This window comes from Ornithorhynchus anatinus, chromosome X2 (genome assembly GCF_004115215.2).
Source record: "Ornithorhynchus anatinus isolate Pmale09 chromosome X2, mOrnAna1.pri.v4, whole genome shotgun sequence".
NCBI classification, from domain to species: Eukaryota; Metazoa; Chordata; class Mammalia; order Monotremata; family Ornithorhynchidae; genus Ornithorhynchus; species Ornithorhynchus anatinus.
In genome coordinates this window covers 7,127,471-7,146,589 of record NC_041750.1, presented here as the reverse complement: position 1 = coordinate 7,146,589, position 19,119 = coordinate 7,127,471, and the positions used below count along the sequence as shown (strand labels likewise).

The window sequence follows — 19,119 nt, the reverse complement described above, 5'->3', positions numbered from 1 at the left end:
GATTTAAATATTTTAATCAAATTATTTTAATTTTTTAATTTCATGTGGATTATCAATTTAGAAACTTGTACGTTGGATACGAGGATGGACGTCCCTTTTTCAAGATTTGTCAAAGTATGCTTGCATATCTTACTAAAAAGAGCCCATATTATATAACATTTTCAGAATAACATGCATCTTTAATGAGCTTCCTTGAAATGAGTGTTAAATACATCTAAAAATGTAACAACACAATGAAGATGGAGATTGCGTATCTGAAAGTCTTGCACATGCTTCAGAGGTTTCTACCCAATCAGCACTCCCACAAGGAGTAGCAGAGATGCCAGAGAGAGATGGGAGGGAGGACTTTAGGGAAGAGTAGTCAGGAATCAGAGAGAGACCCATCTTAGGGGAGTCCAGCAAAGCTAGTTCAAGTCACTCTCTAGCTTGGCGGAGTGGCTAGGAAAAGCCCAACAGACCTCATGACCGTGTCGGTCATGGTCGCTCTTCTAAGCCCAGTTTCTTCTAAGCTTCAGTAGCTGCCACTTCCCACCACTGCCAGTGACCCCCAGAGAAGCAGCGTGGCTCGTTGGAAAGAGCCTGGGCTTCGGAGTCAGAGGTCATGGGTTCGACTCCCGGCTCTGCCACTTGTCAGCTGTGTGACTGTGGGCAAGTCACTTAACTTCTCTGGGCCTCAGTTACCTCATCTGTAAAATAGGGATTAAGACTGTGAGCCTCACGTGGGACAACCTGATAACCCTGTATCTACCCCAGCGCTTAGAACAGTGCTCTGCTCATAGTAAGTGCTTAAATACCAACATTATTATTATTATTATTATTGTTGTGTGATGGGGGAATTTCTAAGAATGGCAGAAGGAAATAATGCTAGAGAACTGATGTCCAAAACAGAACTCTTTATCATTCCACCTAAACACTCTCCTCCGCTCAACATTCCCATCATTGTAGACAATAATAATAATAATAGCAATAATAAATTGTGCTTACAATGTGCCAAACACTATGCTAAGCGCTGCAGTAGATACAATGTAATCAGGTCGGACACAGTCCCTATCCTGTAGTTTAAGAGGGAGTAGGATTTGATCCCCATTTTACCGATGAGGAAACTTAGGCACAGAGTAGTTAAGCAGTTTGCTCAGTGTCACACAGCAGGCAAGCAGTGGAGTCAGGATTAGAATGCAGGTCCTCTGACTCCCAGGCCACACTGCTTCCCCCACCTTCCCTGTCTCAAAAACCCTGCAACCTCAACTCATCTCTGTCAACCCTCATATTTAGTCTGTTACCAAATCCACTTGGGTCTACCTTATCTCTAAAATCCATCCTTTGTGGGGAAGCAGTGTGGCGTGGGGAAGCAGCGTGGCTCATTGGAAAGAGCCTGGGCTTTGGAGTCAGAGGTCATGGGTTCGACTCCCGGCTCTGCCACTTGTCAGCTATGTGACTGTGGGCAAGTCACTTAACTTCTCTGGGCCTCAGTTACTTCATCTGGAAAATGGAGATTAACTGTGAGCCTCACGTGGGACAACCTGATGATCCTGTATCTACCCCAGCGCTTAGAACAGTGCTCTGCACATAGCAAGCGCTTAACAAATACCAACATTATTATTATTATTATCCCTTCCTCTCCATCCAAACTGCTACCACACTGATCCAAGGACTTATCATATCCAACCTATACTATTGCATCAGCCTTCTCACTGACCTCCAGGCTTCCAGTCTCTCCTCTCTCCAGTTCATACTTGACTCTCTGCTGCCCACATTATTTTTCTAAAAAATTGTGGGCTGGGTTGTAAAGGGAGAGTAGCGAGGTGAGATAGGAGGGGGCAAGGTGGTGGAGTGCTTTAAAGCCAATGGTGAAGAGTTTTTGTTTGATGTGGCAGTAGATGGGCAACCACTGGAGTGTTTTGAGGAGTGGGATGACATATCCTGAATGTTTTTGTAGAATTATTGACAGAACTAGACTCTTCCATTCATTTCTGATCTGTTGCTTTGCATCTTTTCAGAGAACTCAAGCACTATTAAATTGCAAATCTCTTGGGGGTTCATATAAAGTGTAGAATCATAGTCACAAAGCTATAAGGGATCAGGAGAGGCCACCTAGCCTCCCTGACTTCATATAGGATTGCATTGAAATCATCACTGTAGAGTCCATGGGATGTGAGAAAAATTATTGGGGAATTATTGGGATAGAGTGAAGAAAATAGGGCAGGCTCAAGTGGATTATGATAGAGATCTGAGAATTACATTTGTTGGCCTGAAGAAATTTTGAGATTGATCCCATCATCCTTTTATGTAATATTTACTGCTGGGCTACTGTCAGTAACGAATCCACCCCATCCTTCTGCTGCTTGCGGTATTTCTCCCCCATACTGCCATGTGTGTGTACGTGTGTGTGTATACATATGTTGTGTGCCCCCCCCCACAACCTTAAATGTCAGTCACAGTAATAGCCTGCACCAGGGAATCCTTATACGCAAGTAGAGTTTTCCATCAGCAATATGGACCTGCATGCTATCCCAGAATTTTATTGTCAAGTCAGACAATAGCTAATGATGCAGTATAGGACAAGAAGATGAAAACACAAATTGAAGACTAACATATCCTTTAGGTGATCATCAAATAAAGGAAGCATCAAACATCAGTCCAAACTGATAGAAGGCTGCATAACACTATTGTTTTATAGACTAAGTTTCTGAAATCTAGACTCTCTCACAGAGGCTGTTGTGTTTTTTTGGGGTGGGGGAGTAGTTTAATAGTATTTGTAAAGTGCTTACTATGTGTCAAACACTGTTCTAAGCACTGGGATAGAGATAAGTAAATAATTCGGACACAGTCCCTGTCCCCCATGGTGCTCACTGTCTAAGTAGGAGGGAGAACAGGTTTAACCCACAGAGAAGTGACTTGCCCCAGATCACACAGCATGCAATTGGCAGAGCCGGGATTAGACCCCATGGTCATGCTGCTATTCTGGTGTCGGTTGCATCAGCATGACCAAATGCCATGCTCAACCTCAAGTGGAATTACAGGATCCCAAGCAAGCTATATCTTGGAATGGAGCAAGTCTGCCGATGTTGAAGATGTGCCCACTTCAGAGCAGTTTTACCTAGGTGGGGTGACATGAGTAAAAGGGTGATAATAAGATCCCCAAAGAGGGACAGAGGAAGCAATTTAGGACACAGTAAAGGATACCCTGAGCTATGATGTCAACTAAACATTAGGAGACATCTGCTGCAGTTAGACTTTCTTGGCTCCCTCGATTAAGGAAAGAATGGCTCTAAATGGGGAAACTAAGACAAAAATGAAAACAGGACCAAGTGCAGCAAACAGCAGCTATGTCATGACAACAGGAACCAATGTTTTTCCACCATGACACTGGAACTGTCAGACCATCAGTCTCTTTAGCTACACTCACACCTATAGGAAAACTTTAATCAGTGGTGCCAGCTGGAAATGCCAAGGGCAACCATCCGCATTTCTTTGTGTATCTGATATATGGTTTCTGGCTTTTGTATTCAGAGTGTCAGTCTGTTCTGTTTCCTGAAGAGCAGTTCATTTAATAACATTTGACACATAATGTAAAAACATTTTAATTACTACATTTAATTATAGAGTGGGGGGAAAAGGTTAAAATATGTCTGATATAATCAAAAGAATTATTAAGAATCAATCATCAAGCCTCTCTTGTGTGGAGTAGATTAAAACTCAAAATGTCATCTCATGGAGCATAAGAGGAATTGAAGATCTTTGACAGTAAAGTGCTTTTTAGAAATTTGTTTAATTTAAAAGTACAATAGTTATATTAAACTTAAAAGTGGAATTTTCATAGAATTTTGATAATCTCTGATTTCATATTCACTGCTTTTAGCAGCTGGGTTTTCTGTTTCTCAATTTATCTCCTCACACGAAGGCTATTCCAATGCAAAAATCAGTCAAATGACAGCCTCTACTGATGTCTAATCATTTTCAATTTAACAAGGTAAAACTCGAATTGACCTCTGTGGGAACTCTAACTGAAAGAATATGTGAAAGCAGTTCTGAAAATTAATTTCTATCATATGTAGTATTGCCTATCTGAAATGATGTCCCCGTAAAATGTATAAAGGGCTTAATTTCATTTGAAATCAGCGAGAATTCTTTAACAGTAAAGGGAATCAATAACTGGAAAGTCAGACTTTCACATACAAGAACCGATTATTAATGACTGAAACATCTGGTATTGAAAATTTGATCTTAAGCCAGGTTGCATTGGAAGAAAAACCCCCCTGACTTAAAGGTAGGAAAGAAAAGCGTCTATTCATTGATGATGATGATGATGATGATGATGATAATAATAATGGTATTTAAGTGCTTTCTAGGTGTCAGACACTGTACTAAGCACTGGGGTGGATACCAGCAAATCGGGTTGGACACAGTTCCCGTCCCACATGGGAGTCACAGTCTCGATCCCCGTTTTCCAGAAGAGATAATTGAGGCACAGAGAAGTTAAGCGACTTGCACAAGGTCACACAGCAGACAAGTGGTGGAGCTGGGATTAGAACCCATGACCTTCTGACTCCCAGGCCCATGCTCTATCTACTATGCCATGCTGCTTCTGCGTTGCCTATACCCTTGGATCTGTACCCCTTAAGCACTTGATAGTCAACTCACCCTCAGCCCCATAGTACTTATGTATCTAATTTATTTTAATGTCTGTCTCCCACTTTAGACTGTAAGCTTCTTGTTGTCAGGGAACGTGTCTACCAACTTTATTATATTGTACTCTCCAAAGGCTTAGTACAGTGCTTTGCAAACAGCAGTCGCTCAGTAAATACAATCAATTGATTGACAAGCAGCTGAGATACCCCAGCATAATTTTTATATTTTTAAAAACTAACCATAGTGATGCCAGTAACCACTGTTGCAAACTGAGAGCAGCCCCTGCTGCATCTTCCCCTTTCATCTTGTAGTCTTCTTGCCCCTCCCTCCCCATCCTCTCCTCCCCCATAGCCAAAGCTTCAGGAATGTGAACAGTGTTGGAATTTTGACTGGTAGCAGGAATCTCTCCTCCACTCCCCCCCACCCCTCTCAATTCATCCCTGTTCCCATTCCCACAGATTTGGCCAAGGTAGAAGGGTGGCAAGAAGGTGGGACTACTGATGTCTGTCTCCCCCCCTTCTAGACTGTGAGCTCATTGTGGGTAGGGATGATCACTGTTTATTGTTGTATTGTACTTTCCCAAGTGCTTAGTACAGTGCTTAATAAATACAAATGAATGATGAATGAAGTAGGGAAGGGACAGATATACAGGGTACTAATATTACAGTTAGTTTAAAGTAAAGGGAAAAGTGCTGGGATGTAAAAGTGTGGGGGAAGGGGCAGCTTGCTTTTATAGGGAAGAGGAACAGACTCCCCTGACCCTAACGAAGCCAATCTGAATAGGGTACTTAATTATCAAATGGGTGAGGTGAGATTGATGCTGAGGCATTCTGTATTTTCTTATGTGACTACAGACTGCACCCATTCTCCCTGCATGCTGTCTTGCAACATGTACCACTGGACTGGATGGCTCAGCACAAATCACTACCTCAGGAATCACAACTCAAGTGCCGGTCCCGCTGATGATTAGAATGTACCTTTCCCTTCCGAATTCATTCGTGTCTGAGCAGTGTTCATCCAAATAGTGGAGAGCCAGCAAAGGTATATTTTTGTGGACAGAGTCTGCACAGGATTCTCTCTCAACACTCATGGATGCAGTCTTACTATTGATAGCATCTTCTCTGAACTAAAGCAGTGCTACTGAGCACACCTTTGGGGAAAGAAAACCAAGAGACACCCCCCCGCCCCCCCCCCCCCACACACAAGTTTTATGGTCCATATGTAGATTTTTAAATGATTTGCAAGCACTGTGTAATTTGACACAAAGTATTTGAAATTTCCTCTTCCCCCACCTGTGCAGGCAGTTTGAAGATGATAGAACCACTCTGTTCAGTGAAATGTCCTGGGATTTTTTTTAAATATATTTTGTGCAGTTGATCGACTGTAGTCTTGTTTTTGTGTTTTTAGACTTAAAGAAAATGGAAGAGAGCTCTCACTAAAAACTTTCAAACAATAATGCAGGCCTTTGGGGGAGAAAGAACTGTACTCAATATTAGATATAGCTTGGTCTTTAGTTGGACATTACTGATTCTCTTTCCTGTGAGCTAAGATTTTCGAAGGTATTGACTGTGGTGGTGTATGTCGTGTTTACCGCAAAGCATCTGGCTCATTGTGAATGCTCAATAAATAACGAATGATCATGAATAAACTGGGAAATGAGATCCCAGGGTGGCAAAGAGAAGTGGGCGTAATTCATTTGAAGCTTTCGGTGTTAAAAATCCCTCAGAGTCATTCCTCCATTTAATAGAAATCAGTATGGTAATTTAACAGTGGTTTCCTTAGGCAGGTGCCTTACCTTCTCTTAAACCCCCTAGAGCAGGTTTCTGCACTACCTGTTCTCTAGTGCTTATTTTCCTGGGCAAGCCCTCGTAGAAGGTGCATTACATTAATCCAAACTTATGGATATAGAATAAAGAGGCGATTCATTGTGGGGGTGGAGCGGGTCCTTGATCCAGGGAGTACAATGATTTAGATAATTTATTCATTTACTTGAGGAAGAGATGAATTTAATAGTTCATTGGGGGGGGCATGGGGGAGAGAGAAAAACGTGACTGGAAAAAAATGAAATGGCTGTAAAAAGTAATGTTTTTGATTGGCCCCGGAGGCTGGAATTAAAGCAATACTAAATAGCAGGAAAAAATGTGGAAAAACATTGCAAGTGAAAGGAATTCTCGAAGCCCATTATCTGAATCATGCTAGTGAATTCAAATGATTTTTAGTGTTTAAATATCTCTTTAATCTTTTTATTTTAGATATAAATAAAAGCTACCCAAAACATAAGGATGCATTGCCATCGTGAAAGACTATAACATCACCAAGATCTAAGTGTATTTTTCTCTCTAAAGCTGAAATTTCTGTTGTGATAGAATTTAGATGTTGACTAGAGTTACATGACATGCGACTGACCTCTGCACGTTCTTGGCACAGTCTCTGCTGGCACAGACGTCTGTGGACTCAGACCAAAATTTCTTCCTACCTCTTCGAGACCACAGCTCTCCCCATTTTCAAAGCCTTCTTAAAATTCCACTTCCTCCAAGAAGCCTTCCCCAATTAATTCATCTCCTCAGTTGCATCAATCCAACAGCTACCATAATTCCTTATGTTCTTTATTCCAGTAATCTGAATTTATGCACATAGGTAGATTTATTTTTATATTCAATCATCCATTCGGTTAACTCTGTGGTACTGTACTCTGCCAAGCACTTAGCACAGTACTCTGCACCAGGAAGTGCTCAATAAATACCATTGTTTGATTATTTCTTCCTGATGAATTTGTATTTCTGTCTTATACTCTTGTTCTTCCTGCTGTCATTATTTGTAAATATATTTCTGTCTCCCCATTAGATGGTAGGCTTCTTGAGGGCAAGGTACATGTATCTCCCTCCTGTGGTACTCTCCCAAGTGTCGGGTGACGTGTAGTGCACTCTGTTAGTGGCGTCGGCATTTGGAGTCCCCACTTAGGCACAAAAGTCAAGCCTCAGGACTGAGACCTTGCACAGAGGAATTAGTCATAGTGCTAGACATAGAATTAGACATAATGCTAGTAGAGGCACATGGCTACTCATATTTTCTCCCATTCCTATCAGTCACATTCCTCCCGGAGAAGGGAGTTCCAGGAGCAAGTAGGCAGGCATGGGTGCAGCACACTGAGAAGCACTGTGGCTTAGTGAGTAGAGCCCGGACCTGGGAGTCAGAAGGTCCTGAGTCCTAATCCCAGCTCCGCCACTTGTCTGCTGTGTGACCTTGAGCAAGCCACTTCACTTCTATGTATCTCAGTTACCTCATCTGTACAATTGGGTTGAGTGGGAGCCCCATGTGTGACAGGGACTGCATCCAACCTAATTAACTTGTATGTACCTCAGTGCTTAGAACAGTGCTTGGCACCTAGTAAGCACTTAACAAGTACCATAATAATAATAACAATTACATTGAGAAATGCCTGCTTGGTCTTCGTCCATGTTAGCCAGCTACAAGCAAAACCAGGAGTGAAACCCCAGTTTTTCAATGTTCTTTCCACAGAATCTGTGCACTCAGTAGGGGTTCAGTGCATTCCATTGATTAATTGTGGACAAGTGGACTAAACCCTTTATTTCCCCTATCTGCCCTCTGCTTTGCATGGACTATACACTTGGCTGTGTACCCCTTAAGCACTTTGATAATCACCACAACTCCATAATACTTTAAAGTCTGTCTCCTCTGTAGGCTGTGAGGTCCTGTGGCCAGAGATAGTGTTTACCACCTCTCTTGCACTGTATTCTCTCAAGTGCTTAGTAAGTAAGCACTCAGTACCATTAACTGATCGAAGCAGAGACAGCATCCCATGTTAAGGTTTTTTTTTCCAGAAAGCAAGCTATTATTTGAAAGCGTAATGCAGTTTGAACTGTACTGTATAATGCAATTTTATTTTTCTAACGTGAAATTCTTTGTTTTTTGGTTTTTTTAGGGGATCTTTCCAGCAAACTACATTCATTTGAAAAAGGCAATCGTCAGTAATAGGGGGTGAGTAGCTTTGTTCTTTGTTTAGAAAAGTGTGACATAGCTTTTAAAGATAGGGAGACTTGAAAATAAGAAAGTAATTTTAGAGATTTAATTTTGCTTATATTTTATTTGTTGTCCAGAGGGTAATTATTTTTAAAATACTGAATTTCATGTAATTTTATATAATATACATATGTGAAATAACTATTTTTCTTAAAACCAAAAAAATCCTTTTTTATTATTTCCTTATCTGGACATGAAATAATCATTTGATTCACAGAAACCAACCACTAGGCTCAATATTCGGGCTTTTGTATATGCATATCATTTTTATTTAGAGTTACCAGTGGCCTGAGAGAGAGATTTTTCTGTCACATTCTATGATCATATACATTTGGGAGAAGCAGTGTATCCTAGTGGATAGAGCATGGGCCTGAGAGTTAGGAGAACCTGGGTTCAAGTCCTGGCTCCACCACTTGTCTGCTGTGATCTTGGGTAAGTCATTTCCCTTCTCTGGGCCTCAGTTTACCTTATCTCTAAAAATAAGGATTAAGACTGTGAACCTCATGTGAGACATGGACTGTGTCCAACCTGATTACCTTGTATCTACCCTAACACTTAAAACTGCCTGGCACATAGTAAGTGCTTAAGCACAATGAAAAAACAATTATGGGGCTATTCTATTTTTCTTTGTGATGTGAAGAGATTGATATATTAAAATGCCAATTTTAAACCTTTTAAGTATGTTTAAATGAAATGGCATTGGGGAGAAAAGGTTGTGAAAGTTAAGTGAGCTGACTGGAGTATTGATTGTAGATGAATGCTGTCTGCAGTGCATTTTGCAGTGCATGTAACTGGCTTTATGGGAAAGTTACAAAATGACAGTTACATAGGGACAAAATCAGAAAAATTTAAATAAGAAAGGTGCAGCATGTCAAAGGTATTAGAGGTACCATTGAAATATCCTTCAGTGTTATACGGTGTATAGGAATTGATTTTGAGTACAGCAGTTGTACTTTTATGAAAAAAAATCTGCAGTTTGTCTTCCCCATTAGTTGCTAAGCTGTTTGAGGGATGATTTCTAATCTTTATGCCTCCAAGCATGTAGTACAGTGTTCTGCACAGAGTAGGCATACAATAATTGCCACTGATAATGATTAAACTAGCATGGTATTGACAGGAGTCAGGTGTAGAAGAGGAGTATTTGTCATTGTGTTGATCAGAAAATGCGCTTCAGTATTATGTTAAATTTGGGGTTCTACGAAGGGATGTGAAGGACCTTTAAGAGCATGGCAATTTGCAGCCCATTATCTGACCAGGGCTAATTTTCTCTTTGGCCTGAATCCTGTGGCCAAAGGTTTTATAGCTACGTCCTTTAGGATGAATTGGTGAGGTGAAATTCAATTTGTGGTCATCCCTCTTGACCCCACTTGCCAGTGCACAGGAACAGGGAACCTAAGTAGTTCTCCACTGAGGCCTCACACAAGGCCTGTGAATTCCTAACACAGGGCAGTCAGGAATCTGACAGCCACTACATCCACATCTATGGAGATTATCCTCGACCTTCACCATTCCGCTTGGCTAAGATTAATGAACATTCCCAACCACATCTAGCCAGCCACTCAGTCAAGAAACTTTGTGGAAGGGGTTTGATGGGTCAACTTTCACCTCCTGTGTGTAGGTAATTCTTTGGACTCCTGGACCCCGAGCCACACTTCTGTCAATACCATGCTACTTTATCGTTATCAATGGCAATTACTGTATGCCTATTTGGTGCAGAGCACTGTACTACATGCTTGGGGGCATAAAGATTAGAAATCATCCCTCAAGCAGCTTAGCATCTAATGGGAAAGACATACTGATAGTTTCTTTTTTTTCATAACAGTATTGGTCCTGGAAATAGCAAAGGGACAATTCAGGATGATTTCCTAGAGAGAGGTTTTCTTGCTTATCATTAAAGAAGACTGACTTAGCTTTCTTCAACCTGGAGGATGTTTACCTCCACATCCCTATTCCTTCCAGTCTAGGGTCAAAGACCCACTTCTGCGGGATCATGAGGTGGGCAGAAGCAAGGGCCAGATAGCATACAGCTCTTCCAACACTAGGACTCTAAGGTCTGGAGGAAGGTACCTCTTGGATAGAGTGGCCCCCTTCCTCCCTGCCTGCCATTGCCAAGTAGAAGACCTCTCTCTGCAGAAGCCAGGACCAGATGCTCAGAACCTCTTCACCTTTGGGGCCCTGGGGACTGCTGGGTAACACATAAAGGCTGGAGCAGTCATCCTTTCCTGCCTGCCATGGCTGGGGAAAAGAGTTACCCCTTCTGGAGAAGCTGAGTTACAGTTACAGATGAGGTAACTGTGGCACAGAGAAGTTGTGATTTGCCCAAGGTCACACAGCAGACAGTGGCAGACCTGGGATTAGAACCCATGACCTTCTGACTTCCAGGTCCATGCTCTATCCACTATGCCATACTGCTTCTCAGCAGACTGTGAGCCTCCATGTGCAATAGGGACTATGTCTAACCTGACTGTCTTGTACCTACCCCGGGGCTTAGTAAACTGCTTGGTGCATATAAGTACTTAACAAATACCATTATTATTATTATTGATATTATTATTACTACTGCAGGCCAGGCAGAAGTTTAGACCTAGGTTGGCTTGTTCTGGAGATTTAAGAGCCCTGTTAACTTGCAACTTAATTGATCTTGACACCAAGCACCTGCACTAAAATTGTGGGTTGGGGTGGATAATTAGTACAGGGATGTGGGTATGGGTCAAGCAGATATGAATTAGGCCTGCTGGTGTGCTGTGTTGAAAAAAACCAAAAAAGTAGTAATAATATTAAGAGCTTACTGTGTGCAGAGCACTGTACTAAGTGCTGGGAAAAAAATGCACAGGTGAGAGTTAGACATGGACCCTAACCTCCAGGGACTCACAATCTAAAAAATAGGGACGAGGAAAGGCTTGGTGACACCCAGTAGGAAAGATGAAATAATATAAATACTATTAGTAATAATGGTAATTGCAGTATTTGAGTGCTTACTCTGTTGCCAAAAACTGGGGTAGATATTAGAGAATCCTGTTGGACACAGTCCCTGCTGACATGAGGCTCACAGTCTAAGGGAGGGAAAACAGGTATTTAGTCCCCATTTTACAAATGAGAAAACTGAGGCACAGATAAGTCGTGACTTGCCCAATGTCACACAGCAGGCAAGTGGTCGAGCTGGGATTAGAACCCAGGTTCCTTGACTCCCAGACCCATGCTTTTTCCACTAGGCTATGTTTTTTCCCCAAAATAGCTACTGCTGTCAGGATGGTACTGTGCAGAGGCTGCCCCTCGTTTTCTCATCTTCTCCCTCCCCCTCCTTCTTCGGCCCCAACCAGCATCATTCTGATCTAAGGGAAAGATGGGAAAGAGGAGGCAGGACAGCTGCCTCTGTAATGACGAAAGAGCCTATTTACTGGCAAGGAGCTTATGATCTAGTGGACAAAATAGATGGTAAAATAACAGAAAGGGAAGAGCAGTAGAGACTAAAGATATGTACGTAAGTGCAGTCAGTGACAAATTTTGAGGGTCAGTAATGTGTCTCTAAACTGTTTGCAAAAATTATTCTCTGCAGTTGGCAACTCTGGTCCTCCTTCCTCCTACTAGACCAAAAACCCTGTGGTTCGGGGAACGTGCCTGAATCAATACCCTTACGCTTTTCTCAGCAGTCAGTATGGTGCTTTGCACAGTGGAAGTGCTAAATTAGCAACGGGCAAATCTTGTTTCAAAATTAATTCTGTTCCCATCAGGCTCATTTCTGCCCCCCATGGGTTTTCACAAAATGCGTGGTGACCTGGCTCAGGAGGGAAGCTATCTACATCTTCCCATATTTGGATGACAAAGTGATTAAGAGGTCCTCCGTGAGGTTCGCCAGGAAAGCCCTAAGAATGCCACAACCCTCTTCCTAAGTACATCACAACCCATGAAGTTCAAATGAACCTCTCAAAGTCCAGAGTAGTTTCCTCCAAAGTCTTGGCCTTCATTAGTCACTCTGCATGCCCAAGTAATGACAGCAGTCCTGCTGAGCGATAGAGTCCAAGTCATCCTGACATTCATATAGGGCACCGCTGTACAAAGTTGAGTCCCTGCAATCAATCAATCGTATTTGAGTGCTTACTGTGTGCGGAGCCTGTACTTAGCACTTGGGAGAGTACACTATAACAGGCACATTCCCTGCCCACAGTGAGCTCACAGTCTAGATGGGGAGACAGACATTAATATAAAGTATGGATATGTACATAAGTGCTGTATGGCTGGGGAGGGGAGTGAATAAGGGAGCAAGGCAAGATGACTCAGAAAGGAGTGGAAGAAAAGGAAAGGGGGGTTTAGGGAAAGCCTCTTGGAAGAGATGCGCCTTCAATAAATCTTTGAAGGTGGGGACAGTAATTGTCTGTTGGACATGAATAGGGAGATGAGGGCGAGAGGTCGGTGGCAAGATAGACAAGATTGAGGTACAATGAGTAAATTGCGATTAGGGGAGTGAAGTGTGCAGACTGGGTTTTAGTAGGAGAGTGGTGAGTTAGGAGGGGGCAAGGTCCTGGACAAGATAGGAGGGGGTGAGGTGATTGAGTCCTTTAAAGCCAATGGTGAGGAGTTCCTTTTTGATGTGGAGGTGGATGGGCAACCACTGGAGGTGCTTGAGAAGTGGGGAAACATGGCCTGAACGTTTCTGTAGTAAAATTATCCGGGCAGCAGAGTGAAGTGTGGACTGGAGAGGGGAGAGACGGGAGGCAGGGAAGTCGACGTGGAAACTGACAGAGTAATCAAGGCAGCATAAAATAAATGCTCAGATTAATACGGTAGCAGTTGGATGGAGTGGAAAGGATGGATTTCAGTGATGTTGCGGAGGTCGAACCGAAAGGATTTCATGATCAAACTCTTTCATCTCCTTGTTCTCATGGAGGCCACAGCTGGCATTCGTCCTTTCCTAACTCTGAACTTTCATTCTTCCCCAGTCAACAGTCCTGGGGGAGGCCACCTTTCACTCTTTTGATGCCAGAAGGACATTCATATCCTGTCTGGATTGCTCTGAAGTTTTCAAGATCAACAAATTACTGGTCATTTCTTGCTATTCATCTGAGAGTGAGCCAGCTCAAAACAGACTCTGGCCTAATGTTGTGCTACAAGACAGCAGGACAGGGTGGCCTCAGAATACTGGCTGCCCCTGAATAGAATTAGATTTGGCTGACCCAACATGACCAATGACATCATCTCCCAGCACCGAGATGCCATTAAGCTGTGTTGTGCCTCTCCTCCCCGGCCTTGCCTAGAATCACCCGGGGCCAATGTGAAGAGCCAGTAGCCCCCTGCTTTGCCCCACCATGCCCCACCACACCCCCCTGGGGTTCTTGCTTTGGGTCTTGGACATCTTCTGCCCACCCACCGGACCCTAGGAAGCTGGGTAGGAACCAGACCCAGGACACGGGCTTGGAAGTCAGAGTCCGTGGGTTCTAATTCTAGCTCCGCCAATTGTTGGCTGAATGACTTTGGGCAAGTCACTTAACTTCTCTGTGCCTCAGTTGCCTCATCTGTAAAATGGGAATTAAGACTGTGAGCCCCATGTGGGACAACCTGATTAGCTTGTATCTCCCCCAGTGCTTAGAACAGTTCTTGGCACATAGTAAGTGCTTAACAAATACCATTATTATTATTATTACTATTATGTTGTGGCTCAGAACCTCCCTATCTTTCACTCAGCATTACACTGCTCTCTTGACCACTGTCCCATCAAGGGGTTGCAGGAATTGGGTGGCCGTGGGGCCAAGGTTGGAGACTTTGGGGGACCTTGGTCAGGATGGAGTTGGATGAAGTGGACAGATGAGTTAGGAGAAGTATATTAAGATGACAGTGCTGCTATCCGGGTCATCATCTTGAAGGTCACCCAGAGCACATCTTCCACTCCTCAGAACCTTCCACTGATTCCTTTGCCCTTCCGCATCAAGCAAAAGCTGATCACAACCACCTTCAAGGCTCTCCACTTTCTGGCAGCATCTTACTCATCTACTCTCTTCAGCTATTCCCCAGCTCTCTGTCTCTGTTACTCCAAGCCAACCGTCTATCTGTACCTTGCTCTGTAATCGCCAGTCTCCATCCCTTCACACTGTTCCCCCACCGTGGAACACCCTCCCTCCTTCCCCACAATACATAAACCACAGTCCTCCCATCTTCGAAGTCCTCCTAAAATCCCACGTCCTCCAACATGCCTTCTGATTTTTTTGCCAACGTCCCAAGTTGCATAAGTCCATCAGCCACTTCTAACGTTTATTTATGCCTTTATATCCATCCTCAACACCCCTCTTTGTATGTTTGTTCAATTGCACAGTCAACTTTTTATTCTGATTACTAGATATGTAAGTATTTCTGCCTGCCTCCCCCTTTAGAGTATAAGCATCTTGTGGGAAGTGAATGTGTCACTTCTTTGTATAGTATTGCTCAAGCTCTTAGTGCAGTCATTTGCACCCAGTGGATACTCAATTTATGTGGTAACTACTACTACAGGTATTATAGGACCTTGGGCAAATCACTTCATTTCTCTATGCCTCAATTACTTCCTCTGTAAAAGGGGGATTGAGATTGTGAGCCCATGGTGGGTGGGGACTATTCCCAACCCAATTTGCTTGTATCCACCCCAGTGCTTGGTACAGTGCCTGGCACATAGTAAGCGCTTAACAAATACCATTATCATAATTATTATTATTAATGCGTGGCTCAGGGGAAAGGAGCCTGGGCTTCGGAGTCAGAGGTCATGAGTTCGACTCCCGGCTCTGCCACTTGTCAGCTGTGTGACTGTGGGCAAGTCACTTAACTTCTCTGTGCCTCAGTTACCTCATCTGTAAAATGGGGATTAACTGTGAGCCTCACGTGGGACAAGCTGATTACCCTGTATCTACCCCAGTGCTTAGAACAGTGCTCTGCACATAGTAAACGCTTAACAAATACCAACATTATTATTATTATTATTATTATTCAGCTTTAGGGTTAATCGCACTTATTTCTTCTCCAAAGTTTTCTGCAGAATGTTGTTGTTGGCTGTTTTAATCTTTCTCAAATATAGCAATATTCAACAATAACCAAATTATCAGGAGATGATTTTCAGTTTATTGCTCATTTGATTGGAATCTAAACGATTTTGTTAAAAGGAAAATTTTCCCATTCTGTCACAAAATCAATGAACTTCTTAATGCCTAGAGATAATAGTATACTACTAGGGAATCTTAAAGTCTGTTACCTAACTGGGACATATGATTACAATTTTCGCTGAAGTCTTTTATCTTTTTTTGCTTGGTAATATGGAAGAACATACTTTGATATCCTTTTAGCATTTTAGGTTGCTGCAGAAGAAAATTTCTATATAATGTATAGATGAATTAATTCACTTGTACACCATTTGTTCTGCTTGTCACAGTTGTTTTTACTATCAGCAGTTGGTCAAGTGAAAAATGACTCATCAATTAACTTCTGTTATCCATATAGAAAGGTTGGGAAGAGATGAATTTCAAAAGAGCAAATACTTATTTGCAAATACTTAGAAGATCAAAGCCTTATTTAATTTCTTATTTGGGTTTTCAACAAATACAAAAGTTAAGTAATTATGCTGAAACTCTTCAAAAGTGGATTTAGTTACAATTTTTTATATTTGAAGTTCAATTTGTGCTTAATAAAATGGCTGCACTGCAGGCCAGTAATTAGGATTATGAAGAAGAGTCTATCATATATAGAAGACAAATTTTGACTCCACCACCATAGTGTACAAATTGCCCCAATAGAATAAACAGTGATTTCCAGACTTTTTGGCTCAGATTTCACAACCATGATCAATAGAAAAGTCTTTTAATTTTCTCTCTTTGTTAAATATTATCTTGGCTAACTCTTGGGGCGACTTGCCTTTTTTGAATTGTCCTTAAAAGTGCAGTGTCATATTAGGACATAGGCTACTCATTTTTCTTTGGGAATGAGCTCTACCGAGATCATTGGCCTATCAAAATTATAGAAAATGACTGACAAATGTATATGTAATTATTTGAATTCCTCTGGACCAAAGATAAGAGCATTTTAGAGTTCTTAGACTCTAACAGTTGGGTCAAAAATTGTAATTTGTGGGCTGGGATTATTCTTCCATGTGTTATTCCCAATCATTTTCATAAATGATTGAAACAGATTTCAATTAAATACCATTTTTACCCTCGAGAGGACCTGAGTGTTGGTAAGAGCAACAGAGGTGTGTTCTTTCCTCTTTACCCCCTCATCATGTGACTAGTTTTTAGCTTCACACTCCCACCCCCACCCCTCACACTTGGTTTCTTCTTTCCACACTTAATACCTAACCCTCTCGAGGTCCTTAATAATAATAGTCATATTTGTTAAGCACTTTCTGTGTGCCAAGCACAATACTAAGGTGTGGGAAAGAATACTTGGGTGAGAATTAGACCAGATCCCTGGCCCTCAAGGGGTTCACAATCTAAGAATATTTGTCTGTTTCCTTTTGGAAAATACTTAGATTTATATTAGAAAACCTAATTGTTCCTTTGCTCTGTTTCCATGGAGGAGAAATGCCCAGAAGAGCTATACATTTAAGTTATTTTGTGGGATATTTCATTCCTTGGATCTGTTCAGCTAGCCTTCGTTTAACTACTTGGCTCTTCTCCTCTCTCCCCCCGCGCCCCCCCCCCCCCAGTGTTCTGAAGAAGCTTATTTTCAGCTTATTTTCTTGTTGAGGAAATACATAATGATTTTGATTAACTAAAGTGTTTGTGTTATTTGCTTAAAATAACTGTTTAGTCTAATTTTATTATTTCCTCCCATCCGAAGTTTTATGCAGTAAAGGTCATCAGTAAGACCCAAAAGGAAGTCCTTCATCAGCATGTCTCTAGGGGATCAGTCTCAAATCCAGCTCTGGGATCCCAACATTTCAAGTCTGAGCCAGGGGACCTGTAGGAGTTCCACTCTGGTCCCGACTCTGATCCCCTTTCCTCCTCCCCGCTGCCAACTATCTTCAGTTTCCTCCATTTACAGTGAGACTAGGATACAATTCCCCAGTGTATTCAGTGCTTTCTCCCCAGAAGTATGCTTAATTATGTAAGTACTTTTATACAATTACTGGAGGGGAGTCCCCTCAGGAGTGTTTTCCCCATTCCCACTCCTTTCCTTCAAAATGAATGAAGATAAATTGTGAAGAGAGCAAGGTCAGGGTTGCTGAAACTCCTGAAACTGGCTCCAGGGAACCCAGAGTTCTGATCATGGTAGCTGCCCTCATTTTTTTCTGGGCAACTGGGTATGTAGGGGTGCTGCAGGAGTTTTGAAAGCTTTATCTGATAACTGAGGTATTTGTTAAGTGCTTACTGTGTGCCAAGGACTGTACAAAGCACTGAGGTAGATACAGTGAGATCGGACAAAGTCCCGACTTGCCCAAGTTCACAGAACAGTCAAATGGTGGAGCTGGGATTAGAACTCCGGTCCTCTGACTGTCAGGCCTGGGCTCTTTCCACTGGGCCATGCTACTGGACAGCTCCCTTCTCGGGTTGAGGGCTTGAGGCAAGCCTCAAAGATCTGCGTGCTCATGTCCCTCCAAACAGTAATACTTCTTTCCAGGGTATGCCAGGAATCATAGTGTGTCCCCCACAGCTGAACTATGTCCATTCAACTGGAGCAGCTGTGTCATGGCCCCTGGCCTTGATGGGGGTTGGTATTTGCACTTTGGAGACTCATCAAGCGTCTGATTCATAGTGATACAAGGCTCTAGAATGGCTAGAAAGTGACTGGACTTAGGGGCTTTGACTTGGAACACTTGTATTAGTATTTCAGGATTTCATATGATCAGAAGTCTGTCCTCCTTAAATCCCCCTCACTCATTGAGGATGGCAGAATTCAAGATCAGAAGTCTGCAACCAGAGTCTTAAGCTAGTTGCTTTGCCCAGCTGAATGGCCATAGCCCCAATATTTCAAGAGATTGGCACATTGTAGTGTATTTTGCTTATCTTGACAATAATCCAATAATTCACTGAGAAACACCAAATCACTTACAGCGTTGATCTGGCTTGGAAATTACCACTCTGGTTAAAATGGCTAAGCTAGCGAAAAGTGAGGCCAGACCTGAGAATATCTTGCATTCTAGTTTGTGAGAAAACATTTCTTAAACAACACAAAACCTATGTTGCAAACATGTCAGGAGTGTGGAGTAGTGTGGCCTAGTGGAAAGATCCTGGGCCTGGAAGTCAGAGGACCTGGTTTTAATCTGGCTCTGCCAATTGGTTGCTGTGTGACTGTGGGAAAGTCACTTTACTTCTCTGTGCCTCAATTTTCTCATCTGTAAAATGGGAATTGAATACCTGTTCTCCCTCTTACTTAGACTGTGAACCCCATGTGGGACAGGCATGGTTATCCAACCTGATAACCTTATAACAGTGCTTGCCACATAATAAGCACTTAACAAATACCATAATAATAGCAATAATAATGCAGTCTATCGGA

The 19,119-nt window shown here is 42.4% G+C and overlaps 1 protein-coding gene across 6 annotated transcripts in view; it reads left to right on the top strand.

The window, feature by feature from the left end:
- The window catches only part of DOCK3 (dedicator of cytokinesis 3), a 474,713-nt gene that overhangs the window by 118,818 nt on the left and 336,776 nt on the right, over positions 1–19,119 (top strand). For all 6 annotated transcript variants that reach the window (XM_029052765.2, XM_029052763.2, XM_029052762.2 and 3 more), the window contains exon 4: positions 8,573–8,628. In XM_029052765.2, coding sequence (XP_028908598.1) covers positions 8,573–8,628 — 56 coding nt within the window. The remainder of the gene's footprint in view (positions 1–8,572; positions 8,629–19,119) is intronic.